General features: G+C 43.0%; 1 protein-coding gene across 1 annotated transcript in view; it reads left to right on the top strand.

Annotated features, from left to right (window-relative positions):
* Positions 1-8,137, top strand: part of LOC129525421 (uncharacterized) — a 166,923-nt gene extending 158,786 nt beyond the window's left edge. Inside the window, exon 6 of the mRNA XM_063710836.1 lies at positions 3,226-8,137. Within this exon, the coding sequence (XP_063566906.1) occupies positions 3,226-3,418 (193 nt within the window). The 3' untranslated portion in view covers positions 3,419-8,137. The remainder of the gene's footprint in view (positions 1-3,225) is intronic.
* Positions 8,138-17,894: the final 9,757 nt, after the last annotated feature.

Below are 17,894 nucleotides of genomic sequence, written 5' to 3'. Positions count from 1 at the left end.
TGTGTGTCCAAGGTGGCCAGGGTAGAGCTTGCTTTTGTACATTTTAGGGATACATGAGACGTGTAAGATGTACAGTCATTTGGCCCAGTAAGGCGGGACAACTGGAAGCAGGAAGTGGGGGTGCTTCCAGGTCAGAAGTAGGTTAGAGACAAAAGGTTGCGTTCTTTTGAATCCTTCATCAGCCTTCCACTGAATACACAATTTAGTCTGGCTCAATGAATCTGCATTTTTACATAAATAATAGGGCAGAGGAAGCAATCAGATATGCGTCTGTCTCAGGTGAGGGATGACTTTGAGTGCTGTCTGTCCTTTGTCCAAAAGGAAATTCTTTGTGGGCAAATTGTGAGTGAGGTATGTAGCTTTTTATCTTTGTAGCTATCTTAGTTAGGAATAGAATGAGGGCAGGTTTGCCTGACATAGCTCCCAGATTGACTTTTCCCTTGGCTTAGTGATTTGGAGGTCCTGAGATTTATTTTCCTTTCATGGTATCAGAACAGAGAAAAAGTAATTTGTTGAGCCATGAGCTTATGACAAGATGGCTAGGAAGGAATTTTTCAGCTCCATTTTTATCTCATGGGACCACCATCATATGTATGCAATGCACGAGTGTAAAATCACATTTAGTTAAGTCAGCTTACACTAAGCTATGGACCCAGATGGTCCTGGGGCCTTTTTCCACTGGGAGATCTTTAAGGACCTTTCTTAGCTTTTCTGTGCTAACTGGTATATTCATAGTTGCCTTATTTCAGTGCCCATTTTGTTAATGTGTATTTTTACTAGGAAATCACCCATTTTTTCTAGGTTTCCAGTTTGATGCAATTATTTGACTTTTAATTTCTCCTCTGTTTTTAGTTTTGTACATAATTTTCCTATCTACTTTTGCACTCTTTTTTCCATCAACAGTATTTTTAAAATATACTTTTTAGCTTTTTTTGAAGAATTGTTATGTTTGACAATTTTTTATGACCTAATCATGACCATAAATGATTTTTAATTAATTTCAGCTTAATGTCTTTTGTAGGGCACAACTGTTAAAATACAAAATTACAACAAATGTGGGTTTGCAGATTTTAATTGGCTTTTTTTTGTGGTTCTAGAATCAGGCAGCAGTCCAGACCAAAAATGGTTCAGAATGATCTGCCACACAACATGTGCGGGTTATATTTATAGCCAGAGAAAAAAAGTGACATACAGAAAACAGAAGTGAGGTATAGAGGTTGCTGGATTGGTTACAGTCCTGGTTACAGCCCAGATTTGCCTTCTTGGAACTTGTTTTGAACAGCTGGCTGCCGGCCATTGACTGACACTCGGCTGATGTGATTGGCTGAACCGCCGCTATTTGTTACCATGATACATTCCCAAGTCAGATTTTCAGTTTGTTTCTATACTAAATTAGGTTGCAATTCTTCTTCTTCTTCTTCTTTTTTCTTTTTTGAGGCGGAGTCTCGCTCTGTCGCCCAGGCTGGAGTGCAGTGGCGCGATCTCAGCTCACAGCAAGCTCCGCCTCCCGGGTTCATGCCATTCTCCTGTCCCGGCCTCCTGAGTAGCTGGGACTGCAGGCTGCCGCCACCAAGTCCGGCTAATTTTTTTGTATTTTTTTTTAGTAGAGACTGGGTTTCACCTTGTAAGCCATGATGGTCTCGATTTCCTGACCTCATGATCCACCCGTCTCGGCCTCCCAGAGTGCCGGGATTACAGGCGTGAGCCACGGCGCCCGGCCGCGACTCTTTACAAGGACTCCTTGGGAGGCTTCTAAAGCCCAAATGTTGTTTGATGTAAGAATTCCTCCCTTTTGGTCAGCCTCTCAATTTTGAGATATTGATCAAAACTTTGGGCATTGGTGTCACTCTTTGTTATCGTTGTAAATTGAGTTATTAGGACTTATTTGCTTTCAGTGTGGCATTTTCAAGTTTTATTTGGTCTCAGTGCCCTCTGGGCAATAGCAGAACACTGTGTTGTGTAAGGCGGAAATAGAGCAATAGAAAATAACAACTGATTTGTTAATATCAGATTACTTCAAGTTACTCGTTTTGGTAAGAATTAAAGCAGAGGGGACTTCTTTATGCTGACTCAGGTAGACTGGAATCTCTTCAGGGAAAAAGGGAGCTCTTTTGGGATCTATCTACTTCCTTAAAGTTTCAGCTTTGTTGTGTGTCATTCAGCGTGAGTGTCTCCATTCTGGTTTTGCCTGCTCAGTGTGGCCTAATGCGGGAGTTGTGACCAAAACAATGACCTCCCGTAATTTGTTCAACAGTTCTCCCCTTTTGGTTAGGTTCCTACCTAGGTGAGGGTGTGACTAAAAACTTAGGGCATTAGCAGTATTCTCAGTAACTATCATTTTAGGTTTCCGGTCTCAACACATCATTTAAGAAGTCAGTAAAGCTTTCTTCTATTGTGACAGCATATTTAATACTGAGAAAGAAAAGAAAATTTTTATCTTGCGAATGTGAGCTTCCTCTAAATTATCAGGTCCAGAGAGGCGTGGGAATGAGGCAGCAGTCACGTCCCATTTCCCTCTTAGCTAAGTAATCATATCTTGAAGCTGCTTGCTATGTAGACTAGACTGACTGTCATCAGCTATAGATTAACCTAAGAGTGTCTTTGAATATTTTTTCCAGTGGCAAATATTTGCTTCTGTTGTATCATAGCTGAAAGGAATGCTGGGAAACAAAATAAAGACAAGCATTCATTAGAATAAGTGATCCAGTCACAATGAATCAATTTGAACTTTTTTTTTTTTTCCACAAAGTCATACTTTGAAAACATCCAGCCGTAAATTGAAATAGTCTCCAAAATGTGAATTTTTTTCCCTGGTTCTAAGATGACCAGCTTTCTTAGAGAGTGAACTACACCATAAGAAAAATGATATGACCATGTTTACACATATATGTTATCATAACATAAAACATGTAAAAGGGGCATTTCTTTGAAAGTATATATTAGTCTGTATAATTTACTTTGCAGTATCATGAATGCTCTTATTTTTAAAAGTAGGAGTAGTTACTGTCAATTACTAATTTTTAGTACAAATAATTTAGCAGATATCTGAAAAAATTACAATTTTTAAATAGAGGTTTTATTTTAAATTAGTTTTAGATTCATACAGAAATTGGGAAGAAAATGCAGATTTCCCATGTAGACGCAACCTAGTTTCCCCTCTTTTTAACATATCAACATGTATCAGATAGGTTTAACATCTTTTTTTTTTTTTTTTTTTTTTTCCAGACAGAGTCTCAACCAGGCTGGAGTGCAGTGGCGTGATCTCGGCTCACTGCAACCTCCGCCTCCCAGGTTCAAGCGATTCTCCTGCCTCAGCCTCCTGAGTAGCTGGTATTACAGGCGCCTGCCATCATGCCCGGCTAATTTTTGTATTTTTAGTAGAGATGAGGTTTCACCACGTTGGCCAGGCTGGTCTTGAACTCCTGATCTCAGGTGATCCGCCCGCCTCAGCCTCCCAAAGTGCTGGGATTACAGGCATGAGCCACCACTCCTGACCAACATCTTACATCATTTCTTGTCATACTTAATGACTGGGTATTACTATATTATTAAATAAGCTCACATCTTATTTGGTTTCCCTTAGTTCTGCCTTTTTCTCTCCCAGGATCCTATCTAGGATCCCATAGGACATTTAGTCATCATGTCAGGCTCTTCTTGGCTGTGACAGTCTCTCAGACTTTACTTCTGAGGACCTGGAACAGTGTTAGGAGGATTGGTCAGGTATTGTGTAGAATGTCCTCCATTGTGGTTTACTTGGGGTTTTTCTCATAATCAGCCTGGGTTTAGGGGTTTGCGGGAAGCAGAGCAGATGTGTAGTGTGTCCACAAAAAGAGTCAAAGACTGTAAAATATTTGAAGAGATGTATTCTGAGCCAGATATGAGTGACCATGGCCCTTGACACAGCCCTTAGGAGACCCTGAGAACATGTGCCCAAGGTCTTTGGGGTGCAGGTTGGTTCTATACATTTTAGGGAGATAGGAGACATCAATCAAGTGTATTTAAGATATATATTGGTTCGGTCCAGAAAGGTGGGACAACCCAATGGATTAGGGTGGGGTGGGGCTTCCAGGTTATAGGTACATTTAAAATTTTTCTGATTGGCAGTTTGTTGAAAGACTTACTATCAATAGAAAGGAGTGTCTGGGTTATGATAAGGGGTTATGGAGACCAAGGTTTTGTCATGGAGATGAAGCTTCCAGGTAGCAGGCTTCAGAGAGAATAGATTGTAAATGTTTCTTATCAGATTTAAGGTTGTGTTGATGTTAAATGCTGATTGGCTTTTCCTGAATTCCGAAAGGGAGGAGGGCATCATGAGGCATGTCTGACCACCTCTTTCCCATCATAGCCTGAACCAGTCTTCCAGGTTAACTTTGGTGTCCCCTGGTGGAGAGGTGGTTGTGGGAAAGATCTTTGAATTTTATTTTTGGTTTGCAAGTGCTAGTGTAGTCACTTCATGCTCTCAAGATGTGTTATCACCATTAATGTTAACTTTTATCACTTGGTTGAGGCAGTGTTTTCAGGTTTTTCACTGTGAAGTTACTTTTTTCCCATGTCTATATTGTATGTATGCTTTTGGAGGAAGTCATCATGCAGAGCTCATACTTAAAGGAGTGGGGAGTTAGCCCCACCTCCTTGATGGCTGTCTATATCAGGTATTTGGAATTCTTCTGTATAAGAGATTTCTATTCAGCCCATTTGCATATCTGTTTAATCATTTATTTATACCAGTATGGGTCCACAGATAGTTACTTTAATCTTTTGGTGGTTATCTAATTGTACAGTATTTTGTTGCTCTTTGTTCATAGCTGTGGCCATTGGTAGCTCTTTCCACTGGCTCCTTTTACATAATTTCATGGTTTTTTTTTATAATTTATTTCTGTTACTTCAAAAGTACCCTGGCTCATATATTTTCTGTCCCAGTCCTAGTTTCAGCTATTTCTTCTAATAGCCCTGATTTCTTTTGTTAGAGAATGGTATGAAAAACTTACATCTGGCCACTAAATGTGGTCATTGCGTCATGACACTTACAGCTGACAGTACAAAGAAATATATGTGTGTCTTCTAACTTATATGTACCCACTTAATTATAAAGGTTTCTATGTGGAACCATCTATGTATATGTTAAGCTAAATGTGAGTTTATACTTATGTTGTATATATATATATTCTGACTCATTATGACAGAGATCATTCTAGGCTTCCCTATTTTTTATCTGTAACTTCTCACTGTAATAGTGAGGAACCTGGCTCCTACTATCTGCCATTTATTTCATCCCTTGTACCATTGGGAACAAGGAGTTCATTCTTGATCAAGATTCCAGGTTGGGACTTAATAAGAAATATATGTTTGGTCTGTGTCTGCAGTTCCTGGTACAGAGCTTCTAAAACTATTATAATTTCCTGAACAGTAGGGGTGCTAGGAGCATCTTGTGTTCTAATATTTGGTCTTTGGCCCTGGTTCCTGACGCAGAGTTCCTAAATCTCTTGGAATCTCCTGGATAATAGGAATGGCTTCTGTTCTAATAAGGACACTCTGTGGGTTCCTGGATGGTTTCAGGATGGGGATGGTCACCAGAAAGACCAAGCCATGATAAGAAGGTTGTAACTTTTAGCTTAACATGCAATCCTTTGAGGGTGTGAAGGGACTGGAAATTGAGTTAATAATCCGTCATGTCTACATGATGAAGCTTCCATAAAAATTCCTAAAATATGGAATTTGGAAAGTTCCAGATCAAGGCTGACAGATTTGATGTCTAGTGAGGGCTCATCTATCATAGATAGTGCCTTCTAGCATGTCGTGACATGGCAGAATGGGGAAATGGGCTCCTAGATGCTTTTATAAGGGCACTGGTTTCATTCATGAGGACAGCACTCTCATGATCCGATCACCTCTCGGTTACCTCTGAATACCATCCCTTTGGGGATTACATTTCAAAATAGGAATTTGGGGTGGGGGTGTACACACATTGAGACCATAATAACTAGTAAACATAAGTAAGTATTTCCTAGTTCCATAAGCCATCATAGCAAATTGTCAAACCTGAAGAGGGGGTGTAGGAATGCCTAGTTTCTGGCCAAGTCATATAGAAGTTTGGGTAAACTGGGGATTCACTACTTGTGATTGGCATCTGAGGTTGTGGACAGTCTGGTGTTACTAAGCCCTTAACTTGTAGGGTGTATACTAACTCCAGGTAATCAGTGTCACAGTTGAATTACAGGATACCCAATTGTTTTCCAGAGAGTTGGAATATTGGTTGGTATGGGAAACACCCCCCACCCCCCCACAATTTGCTGTTAAAAGTGGAGTGTTGATAGTATAGAGGAAAATCATGGTTATTTTTCTTTTTACAGATATAGTAGTTTCAAAATTCACTATTATCCCTATGGGAAATAACTTTATAAAATAGAGTCCACTGTTGGTGTATATAGTACGTTTTGTTTTTAGTCTATGGCTTCTACTCATTTCCAGCTCAGCACCTTTGGCCCACCACTTGCAACATACATTGGTAATACAGTTCGATTCTTGGTTGCACTCTGTATTTTGTCCTTAGATACTTCCACATCCTAAATCATTTAATTTGTGTAGATTGTGATTTGTTCTTTGTGCATTAAAATTCTGTGGGTTTTATCAAATGCATAGTGTCAGATATCCACTACTGAAGCAGCATACAGAATACTTCAAATCCCCACCCCAGACAGTCACTGATCTGACTATCATCTCTTTGGTTGTGCTTTTTCCAGAATGTTATATGAATGGAGTCATATAATGTATAACATCTTCATACTGCCACCCTTTACTTAGCAACATAGATGCAAGATTCATTCATTTGTTTTCATGGATTGACAGTTCATTCCTTTCTGTTGGTGAATGGTGTTCCATTGCATGGTTGTACTTCAAATTGATTATGCATTCAGCTATTGAAGAACGTTCTGATTACTTCAAGTTTTGGCCATTATGAGTAGAGTGGCTCGTATATAATTACATGCTAGTTTTTGTTTGAACATAATTTTTCAAAGCAGCTGTCTAAACATACACAATTTAGGGGTGCATTTGTTGGATTGTAAGGTAAGACTTGTTTATCTTTGGGAAAAACTGTCAAACTATTTCCCAAAGTGGCTGTACCCATTCATGCATTCTGCCAGTAATGAATGGCCGTACCTATTGTTCTTCAACCTCCAATTGTTACTGTTGAGCTTTTTTAAGAGTACCACAGTTGTACTAGGTGTGCAGTGATATCTCAGCATTATTTTAATTTGCAGTCTCCTAATGAGATATATTGAGCATCCTTTTGTGTGATTATGTGATATCTGTATATTTTCTTTTTTTTCTTTTTTCTTTTTTTTTTTTATTGAGATAGAGTCTCGTTCTGTCACTCAGGCTGGAGTGCAGTGGCGTGATCTTGGGTCACTGCAACCTCCACCTCCGATGTTCAAGCAATTCTCTTGCATCAGCCTCCCAAGTAGCTGGGATTACAGGCACCCACCACCATGCGTGGCTAATTTTTTTGTATTTTTAGTAGAGAGGGGGTATCACTATGTTGGCCAGGCTGATCTCAAATTCCTGACCTCAGGTGACTCACCCGCCTCAGCCTCCCAAAGTGCTGGGGTTATAGGCATGAGCCACCACACCTGGCCTGCTATCTATACATTTTATTTGGCTGGATGTCTGTTCAGATATTTACCCAGTTTTATTTGGGTTTTTAGTTTTCTTAGTGTTCGTTTGAAGAGTTCTTTGTGTATCTTCAATACAGTTTTTAAAATCACGTTTGTATTTTCTAAATATCTTCTCACAGTGTGTCTTGTCTTTTTGTTCTCTGAATAGGGTTTTTCATAGTAGAAAATTTAGCTTTATAAAGTCTGTTCTCAGTATTTTCACGAATTGGCACTTGATGCTGTGTGTTAAAACTCAACACCAGATCCAATGTCTCTTAGGTTTTCTTTTAGATTATAGTTTTGCATTTGAAGTTGTAGTCTCTGGACTATTTTGAGTAGGTTTTTGTGTTTTAATTTGTGTATAGAGTCATTTCATTCCATTTGGCTTCCAAATAATTCTTCCATCACCATTTATGGGAAGGGTATGGATATAGTGGCCTTTATTTCGGTTTGAATTTCCAAAATTATGACACTGAATAAACGGAATATTGAATTTTATAGGTATTTCAGGACAGCCAGGAGGGGGCGCACATCCGCCGACAAACTGTGAGCAAGAGCGTCTGTGCTGAACCACGGAGCCACCAGAGGGCGCGCGATCCCGCCCCAACGAACTTCCCGCGGAGGTGCCAGAAGCAGCGAGGAGCTTCAACTTCCTCAGGGCAGCACGAGGGTCGTGTTAACTTGGTGTTCTTCATTGGTGAGTAAAAAGCTCCTGTCCACGGCCCTGAGTGCCAAGGAGTGAGTATTTAGAGTACTCTGCAGAGGAAGAACTTCATCTAGAAAAAGAAAACCCCCAAATCGCACTGTTTGGAGTACACCCTAGTATCATTGTCAACGTCCAAGACACAGTGGCTGCTAATATATATTCTTACAGTGGCCTCTAATATAATAATCACACTGTGCCCTACATTACTATGATATCCACACCGTGCCCTAACACCCATATAATATCCACACCATGCCCTATCACTGATGCAATCCACACCATCGCTTCAAATACTAATGTAATAATATCCACACCATGCCCTATCACTGATCTAGTCCACACCATCGCTTCCAATACTAATGTAATAATATCCACACCATGCCCTAACACTGATCTAATCCACACCATCGCTTCCAATACTAATGTAGTAATATCCACACCATCCCCTAACACTGATATAATCCACATCATCGCTTCCAATACTAATGTAGTAATATCGACACCATGCCTTAACGCCAATCTAATCCACACCATCACTTCCAATACTAATGGAATAATATCCCCACCTTGGCCTATCATTGATCTAATCCACACCATCACTCCCAATACTAATGTAATAATATCCACACCATGCCCTATCGCTGATCTAATCCACACCATCACTTCCAATAATAATGTAATAATATCCACACCATGCCCTATCACTGATCTAGTCCACACCATCGCTTCCAATACTAATGTAGTAATATCCACACCATGCCCTATCACTGACCTAATCCACACCATCGCTTCCAATACTAATGTAATAATATCCACACTATGCCCTAACATTGATCTAGTCCACACCATCGCTTCCAATACTAATGTAATGATATCCACACCATGCCCTATCACTGATCTAGTCCACACCATCGCTTCCAATACTAATGTAATGATATCCACACCATGCCCTATCACTGATCTAGTCCACACCATCGCTTCCAATACTAATGTAGTGATATCCACACCATGCCCTATCACTGATCTAATGCACACCATCGCTTCCAATACTAATGTAATATTATCCACACCGTGCCCTATCACTGATCTAATCCATACCATCGCTTCCAATACTGATGTAGCAATATCCACACCATGCCCTATCACTGACCTGATCCACACCATCGCTTCCAATACTAATGTAATAATATTGACACCTAGCCCTATCACGGATCTAGTCCACACCATCGCTTCCAATACTAATGTAGTTATATCCACACCATGCCCTATCACTGATCTAATCCACACCATCGCTTCCAATACTAATGTAATAATATCCACACCATGCCCTAACACTGATCTAGTCCACACCATCGCTTCCAATACTAATGTAGTGATATACAGACCATGCCCTATCACTGATCTAGTCCACAACATCGCTTCCAATACTAATGTAATAATATCCACACCATGCTCTATCACTGATCTAGTCCACACCATCGCTTCCAATACTAATTTAATAATATCCACACCATGCCCTATCACTGATCTAATCCACACCATCGCTTCCAATACTAATGTAATAATATCCACACCATGCCCTATCACTGATCTAATCCACACCATCGCTTCCAATATTAGTGCAATAATATCCCCACCATGCCCTATGACTGATCTAATCCACACCATCGCTTCCAATACTAGTGCAATAATATCCACACCATGCCCTACCACTGATCTAATCCACACCATCGCTTCCAATACTAATGTAGTAATATCCGCACCATGCCCTATCACTGATCTACTCCACACCATCGCTCCCAATACTAATGTAATAATATCCACACCATGCCCTATCACAGATCTAGTCCACACCGTCGCTTCCAATACTAATGTAATAATATCCACACCACGCCCTATCACTGTTCTAGTCCACACCATCTCTTCCAATACTAATGTAGTAATATCCACACCATGCCCTATCACTGATCTAGTCCACACCGTCTCTTCCAATACTAATGTAGTAATATCCACACCATGCCCTATCACTGATCTAGTCCACAACATCGCTTCCAATACTAATGTAATAATATCCTCACCATGCCCTATCACTGATTTAATCCACACCATCACTGCCAATACTAATGTAATAATATCCACACCATGTCCTATCACTGATCTAGTCCACACGATCGCTTCCAATACTAATGTATTAATACCACACCATGCCCTATTACTGATCTAATCCACACCATCGCTTCCAATACTAATGTAGTAATATCCCCACCATGCCCTGTCACTGATCTAATCCACAGAATCGCTTCCAATGCTAATGAAGTAATATCCACACCATGCCCTGTCGATGATCTAATCCACACCGTCGCTTCCAATACTAGTGCAATAATATCCACACCATGCCCTATCACTGATCTAATCCACACCATCGATTCCAATACTAATGTAATAATATCCACACCATGCCCTACCACTGACATAATCCACACCATCACATCCAATACTAATGTAATAATATCCACACCATGCCCTATCACTGATCTAATCCACACCATCGCTTCCAATAGTAATGTCATAATATCTACACCATGCCCTATCACTGATCTAGTCCAGACCATCGCCACAAATACTAATGTAATAATATCCACAGCATGCCCTATCACTGATATAATCCACACCATCGCTTCCAGTACTAATGAAATAATATCCACACCATGCCCTGTCACTGATCTAATCCACACTATCGCTTCCAATACTAATGTAGTAATATCCGCACCATGCCCTATCACTGATCTACTCCACTCCATCGCTCCCAATACTAATGTAATAATATCCACACCATGCCCTATCACAGATCTAGTCCACACCGTCGCTTCCAATACTAATGTAATAATATCCCCACCATGCCCTATCACTGATCTAATCCACACCATCGCTTCCAATACTAATGTAGTAATATCCACACCATGCCCTATCACTGATCTAATCCACACCATCGCTTCCAATACTAATGGAGTAATATCGACACCATGCCTTAACGCCGATCTAATCCACACAATCACTTCCAATAGTAATGAAATAATATCCCCACCATGGCCTATCATTGATCTAATCCACACCATCACTCCCAATACTAATGTAATAATATCCACACCATGCCCTACCGCTGATCTAATCCACACCATCACTTCCAATACTAATGTAATAATATCCACACCATGCCCTATCACTGATCTAATCCACACCATCGCTTCCAGTACTAATGCAGTAATATCCACACCATGCCCTATCACTGATCTAATCCACACCATCCCTTCCAATACTAGTGCAATAATATCCACACCATGCCCGGTCACAGATCTAATCCACACCATCGCTTCCAATACTAATGTAATAATATCCACAGCATGCCCTATCACTGATCTAGTCCACACCATCGCTTCCAATACTAATGTAATAATATCCACACCATGCCCTATCACTGATCTAATCCACACGATTGCTTCCAATACTAATGTAGTAATATCCACACCATGCCCTATCAGTGATCTAGTCCACATCATCGCTTCCAATACTAATGTAATAATATCCACACCATGCCCTAACACTGATCTAGTCCACAGCATCGCTTCCAGTACTAACGTGGTAATATCCCCACCATGCCCTAACACTGATCTAGTCCACACCATCACTTCCAATACTAATGTAGTAATATCCACACCATGCCCTATCACTGATCTAATCCACACTATCGCTTCCAATACTAATGGAATAATATCCATACCATGCCCTATCACTGATCTAGTCCACACCATCGCTTCCAATAGTAATGAAATGCTATCCACACCATGACCTATGACTGATCTAGTCCACACCATCGCTTCTAATACTAATGTAGTAATATCCACACCATGCCCTATCACTGATCTAGTCCACACCATCGCTTCCAATACTAATTTAATAAAAACCCCCCATGCCCTATCACTGATCTAATCCACACCATCGCTTCCAATACTAATGTAGTAATATCCACACCATGCCCTATCACTGATCGAGTCCACAGCATCACTTCCAATACTAAGGTAGTAATATCCACACCATGCCTTATCACTGATCTAGTCCACACCATCGCTTCCAATACTAATGTAATAATATCCCCACCATGCCCTATCAGTGATCTAGTCCACACCATCGCTTCCCATACTAATGTAATAATATGCACACCATGCCCTATCACTGATCTAGTCCACAGCATCACTACCAATACTAATGTAGTAATATCCACACCATGCCTTATCACTGATCTAGTCCACACCATCGCTTCCAATACTAATGTAGTAATATCCCCACCATGCCCTATCAGTGATCTAATCCACACCATCGCTTCCAATACCAATGTAGTAATATCCACACCATGCCCTATCACTGATGTAATCCACACCATCGCTTCCAATAACAATGTAGTAATATCTACACCATGCCCTATCGATCATCTAATCCACACCATCGATTCCATTACTAATGTAGTAATATCCAAACCATGCCTGTCACTGATCTAGTCCACACCATCGCTTCCAATACTAATGTAGTGATATCCACTGCATGCACTATCACTGATCTAATCCACACCATCGCTTCCAATACTGATGTAACAATATCCACACCATGCCCTAACACTGATCTAATCCACACCATCGCTTCCAATACTAATGTAATAATATCCACACCATGCCCTATCACTGATCTAATCCACACCATCGCTTCCAGTACTAATGTAGTAATATCCACACCATGCCCTATCACTGATCTAGTCCACACCATCGCTTCCAATAGTAATGTAATAATATCCCCACCATGCCCTATCACTGACCTAATCCACACCATCACTGCCAATACTAATGTAATAATATCCACACCATGCCCTATCACTGATGTAGTACACACCATCGCTTCCAATACTAATGTAATAATATCCACACCATGCCCTATCACTGATCTAGTCCACACCATCGCTTCCAATAGTAATGTAATACTGTCCACACCATGCTCCAACACTGTTCTAGTCCACAACAACGCTTTCAATATTAATGTAATAATATCCACACCATGCCCTATCACTGATCTAGTCCACACCATCACCTCCAGTACTAATGTAATAATATCCACACCATGCCTTAACTGTGATCTAATCCACACCATCGCTTCCAATACTAATGTAATAATATCCACACCATGCCCTATCACTGATCTAGTCCACACCATCACCTCCAGTACTAATGTAATAATATCCACACCATGCCTTAACTGTGATCTAATCCACACCATCGCTTCCAATACTAATGTAATAATATCCACACCATGCCCTGTCACTGATCTAATCCACAACATCGCTTCCAATACTAATGTAATAATATCCACACCATGCCCTACCACTGATGTAATCCACACCATCGCTTCCAATACTAATGTAATAATATCCACACCATGCCCTGTCACTGATCTAATCCACAACATCGCTTCCAATACTAATGTAATAATATCCATACCATGCCCTACCACTGATGTAATCCACACCATCGCTTCCAGTACTAATGTAATAATATCCGCACCATGCCTTAACACTGATCTAATCCACACCATCACTTCCAATACTAATGTAGTAATATCCACACCATGCCCTATCAGTGATCTAATCCACACCGTCGCCTCCAGTACTAATGAAATAATATCCACACCATGCCCTATGAGTGATCTAATCGACACCATCGCCTCCAATACTAATGTAATAATATCCACACCATGCCCTATCGGTGATCTAATCCACACCATCACCTCCAATACTAATGTAGTAATATCCACACCATGCCCTATCACTGGTCCAATCCACACCATCGCTTCCAATAATAATGTAATACTATCCACATCATGGCCTAACACTGTTCTAATCCACAACAACGGTTGCAATATTGATGTAATAATATCCACACCATGCCCTATCACTGATCTAGTCCACACCATCGCCTCCAGTACTAATATAATAATATCCACACCATGCCTTAACAGTGATCTAATCCACACCATCGCTTCCAATACTAGTGTAATAATATCCACACCATGCCCTGTCACTGATCTAATCCACAGCATCGCTTCCAATAGTAATGTAGTAATATCCACACCATGCCCTATCACTGATCTAGTCCTCACCATCGCTTACAATACTAATGTAATAATATCCACACCATGCCCTATCACTGCTCTAATCCACACCATCGCCTCCAATACCAATGTAATAATATCCACTCCATGCCCTATCACTGATCTAGTCCACACCATCGCTTCCACTACTAATGTAATAATATCCACACCATGCCCTATCACTGATCTAATCTGCACCATCGCTTCCAATACTAATGTAATAATATCCGCACCATGCCCTATCACTGATCTAATCCACACCATCACTTCCAATACTAATGTAATAATATCCACACCATGCCCTATCACTGATCTAGTCCACACCATCGCCTCCAATACTAATGTAGTAATATCCACACGATGCCTTAACACTGATCTAATCCGCACCATTGCTTCCAATACTAATGTAATAATATGCACACCGTGGCCTATCACTGATCTAGTCCACACCATCGCTTCCAATACTAATGTAATAAAATCCACACCGTGCCTTAACACTGTTCTAATCCGCACCATCGCTTCCAATACTAATGCATTGGGGGAGTAACCTGATGAGATTCATGGATTAGAGACATGGCTCTGGCTGCTGTGGAGAAGGCACCAGGGAGAGCAGATGGCTCAATGGGTGTGCAGGAGACCTCTCCCTGAGTTTAGGGAGAGGTTTTTAAAACAGAAGAAGTTTGAGTAATTTAAATGATGATGGGAAGGAGCTAAAAGTGGGGGATAGGTTAAAGATACAGGAGAGTGGGAGGAAGAACCGACAAGTGAGATTCCAGAGAGAGCAGGAGAAGAGGAGATTCCCATAGGGGGATTAACACTTTCTTTTCTTTTTTCTTTCTAAGACAGGGTCTCACTCTGTCGCCCAGGCTGGAGTGCAGTGGCACAATCTTGGCTCACTGTAGTGTAGACTTCCCAGGCTCAAGGGATTTCTCCCACCCCAGACTCCCAGGTAGCTGGAACTACGGGTGTGCACCACTACCACACCTGGCTAATGTCTCTTTTTTTTGGTAGACACAGAGTCTCACTATTTAACACTGATTGGTCTCCAACTCCTGGCCTCAAGCGATCCTCCTGCCTAGGCTGCCTAGGGTTGTTTTAGGGTCAGGGCCCAGGGTTAGGGTTGTTTTAGGGTCAGGGCCCAGGGTTAGGGTTGTTATAGGGTCAGTGCCAGGGCCCAGGGTTAGCGTTGTTTTAGGGTCAGGGCCAGGGCCCAGGGTTAGGGTTGTTTTAGGGTCAGGGCCAGGGCCCAAAGTTAGGGTTGTTTTAGGTTCAGGGCCCAGGGTTAGGGTTTTAGGCTCAGGGCCAGGGCCCAGGTTTAGGGTTGTTTTAGAGTCAGGGCCAGGGCCCAGGGTTAGGGTCGTTTTAGGGTCATGGCCAGGTCCCAGGGTTAGGGTTCTTTTAGGGTCAGGGCCAGGGCCCAGGGTTATGGTTGTTTTAGGGTCAGGGCCCAGGGTTAGGTTTGTTTTAGGGTCAGGGCCCAGGGTTAGGGTTGTTTTAGGGTCAGGGCCCAGGGTTAGGGTTGTTTTAGGGTCAGGGCCCAGGGTTATGGTTCTTTTAGGGTTAGGGCCCAGGGTTAGGGTTTTAGGCTCACGGCCAGGGCGCAGGGTTAGGGTTTTAGGCTCAGGGCCAGGGCCCAGGGTTAGGGTTGTTTTAGGGTCAGGGCCCAGGGTTAGGGTTGTTTTAGGGTCAGGGCCCAGGGTTAGGGTTGTTTTAGGGTCGGGGCCCAGGGTTAGGGTTGTTTTAGGGTCAGGGCCCAGGGTTAGGGTTGTTTTAGGGTCAGTGCCAGGGCCCAGGTTTAGGGTTGTTTAAGGGTCAGGGCCTGGGCCCAGGGTTAATGTTGTTTTAAGGTCAGGGCCAGGGCCCAAATTTAGGGTTGTTTTAGGGTCAGGGCCCAGGGTTAGGGTTTTAGGCTCAGGTCCAGGGCCCAGCGTTAGGGTTTTAGGCTCTGGGCCAGGGCCCAGGGTTAGGGTTGTTTTAGGGTCAGGGCCAGGGCCCAGGGTTAGCGTTGTTTTAGGGTCAGGGCCAGAGCCCAGGGTTAGGGTTGTTTTAGGGTCATGGCCAGGGCCCAGGGTTAGGGTTGTTTTAGGGTCAGGGCCAGGGCGCAGGGTTATAGTTGTTTTAGGGTCAGGGACTAGGGTTAGGGTTGTTTTAGGGTCAGGGCCCAGGGTTGGGGTTGATTTAGGGTCAGGGCCAAGGGTTCGGGTTGTTTTAGGGTCAGGGCCCAGGGTTAGGTTTGTTTTAGGGACAGGGCCCACGGTTAGGGTTGTTTTGGGGTCAGGGCCCAGGGTTAGGGTTGTTTTAGGGTCAGGGCCCAGGGTTAGGGTTGTTTTAGGGTCAGGGCCCATGGTTAGGGTTGTTTTAGGGTCAACGCCCAGGGTTAGGGTTGCTTTAGGGTCAGGGCCCAGGGTTAGGGTTGTTTTAGGGTCAGGGTCCAGGTTTAGGGTTGTTTTAGGGTCAGGGCCCAGGGTGAGGGTTGTTTTAGGGTCAGGGCCAGGGCCCAGGGTTAGGGTTGTTTTAGGGTCAGGGCCAGCGCCCAGGGCTAGGGGTGTTTTAGGGTCAGGGCAGGGCCCAAAGTTAGGGTTGTTTTAGGGTCACGGCCCAGGGTTAGGGTTTTAGGCTCAGGTCCAGGGCCCAGGGTTAGGGTTTTAGGCTCAGGGCCAGATCCCAGGGTTAGGGTTGTTTTAGGGTCAGGGCCAGGGCCCAGGGTTAGGGTTGTTTTAGGGTCAGGGCCAGGGCCCAGTGTTAGGGTTGTTTTAGGGTCAGGGCCCAGTGTTAGGGTTGTTTTAGGGGCAGGGCCCGGAGTTAGGGTTTTTTTAGGGTCAGGGCCCAGGGTTAGGGTTGTTTTAGGGTCAGGGCCAGCGCCCAGGGCTAGGGGTGTTTTAGGGTCAGGGCCCACAGTTAGGGTTTTTTGATCAGGGCCAGGGCCCAGGGTTAGGGTTTTAGGGTAAGGGCCAAGGCTCAGGATTAGGGTTTTAGGGTCAGGGCCAGGGCCCTGGGTTAGGGTTTTAGGGTCAGGGCCAGGCCCAGGGTTAGGGTTTTAGGCTCAGGGCCAGGGCCCAGGGTTAGGGTTTTAGGGTCAGGGTCAGGGCCCAGTGTTAGGTTTTTAGGGTCTGGGCCAGGGCCCAGGGTTAGAGTTTTAGGGTCAGGGCCCAGGGTTAGGGATTTAGGGTCAGGGCCCAGGGTTAGGGTTTTAGGGTCAGGGCCAGGGCCCAAAGTTAGGGTTGTTTTAGGTTCAGGGCCCAGGGTTAGGGTTTTAGGCTCAGGTCCAGGGCCCAGGGTTATGGTTTTAGGCTCAGGGCCAGGGCCCAGGTTTAGGATTGTTTTAGGGTCAGGGCCAGGGCCCAGGG

This window comes from Gorilla gorilla, chromosome 9 (genome assembly GCF_029281585.2).
Source record: "Gorilla gorilla gorilla isolate KB3781 chromosome 9, NHGRI_mGorGor1-v2.1_pri, whole genome shotgun sequence".
NCBI classification, from domain to species: domain Eukaryota; kingdom Metazoa; phylum Chordata; class Mammalia; order Primates; family Hominidae; genus Gorilla; species Gorilla gorilla.
Note: the sequence above shows the minus strand (reverse complement) of the source record. Positions and strands in the feature narration are given on the sequence as shown.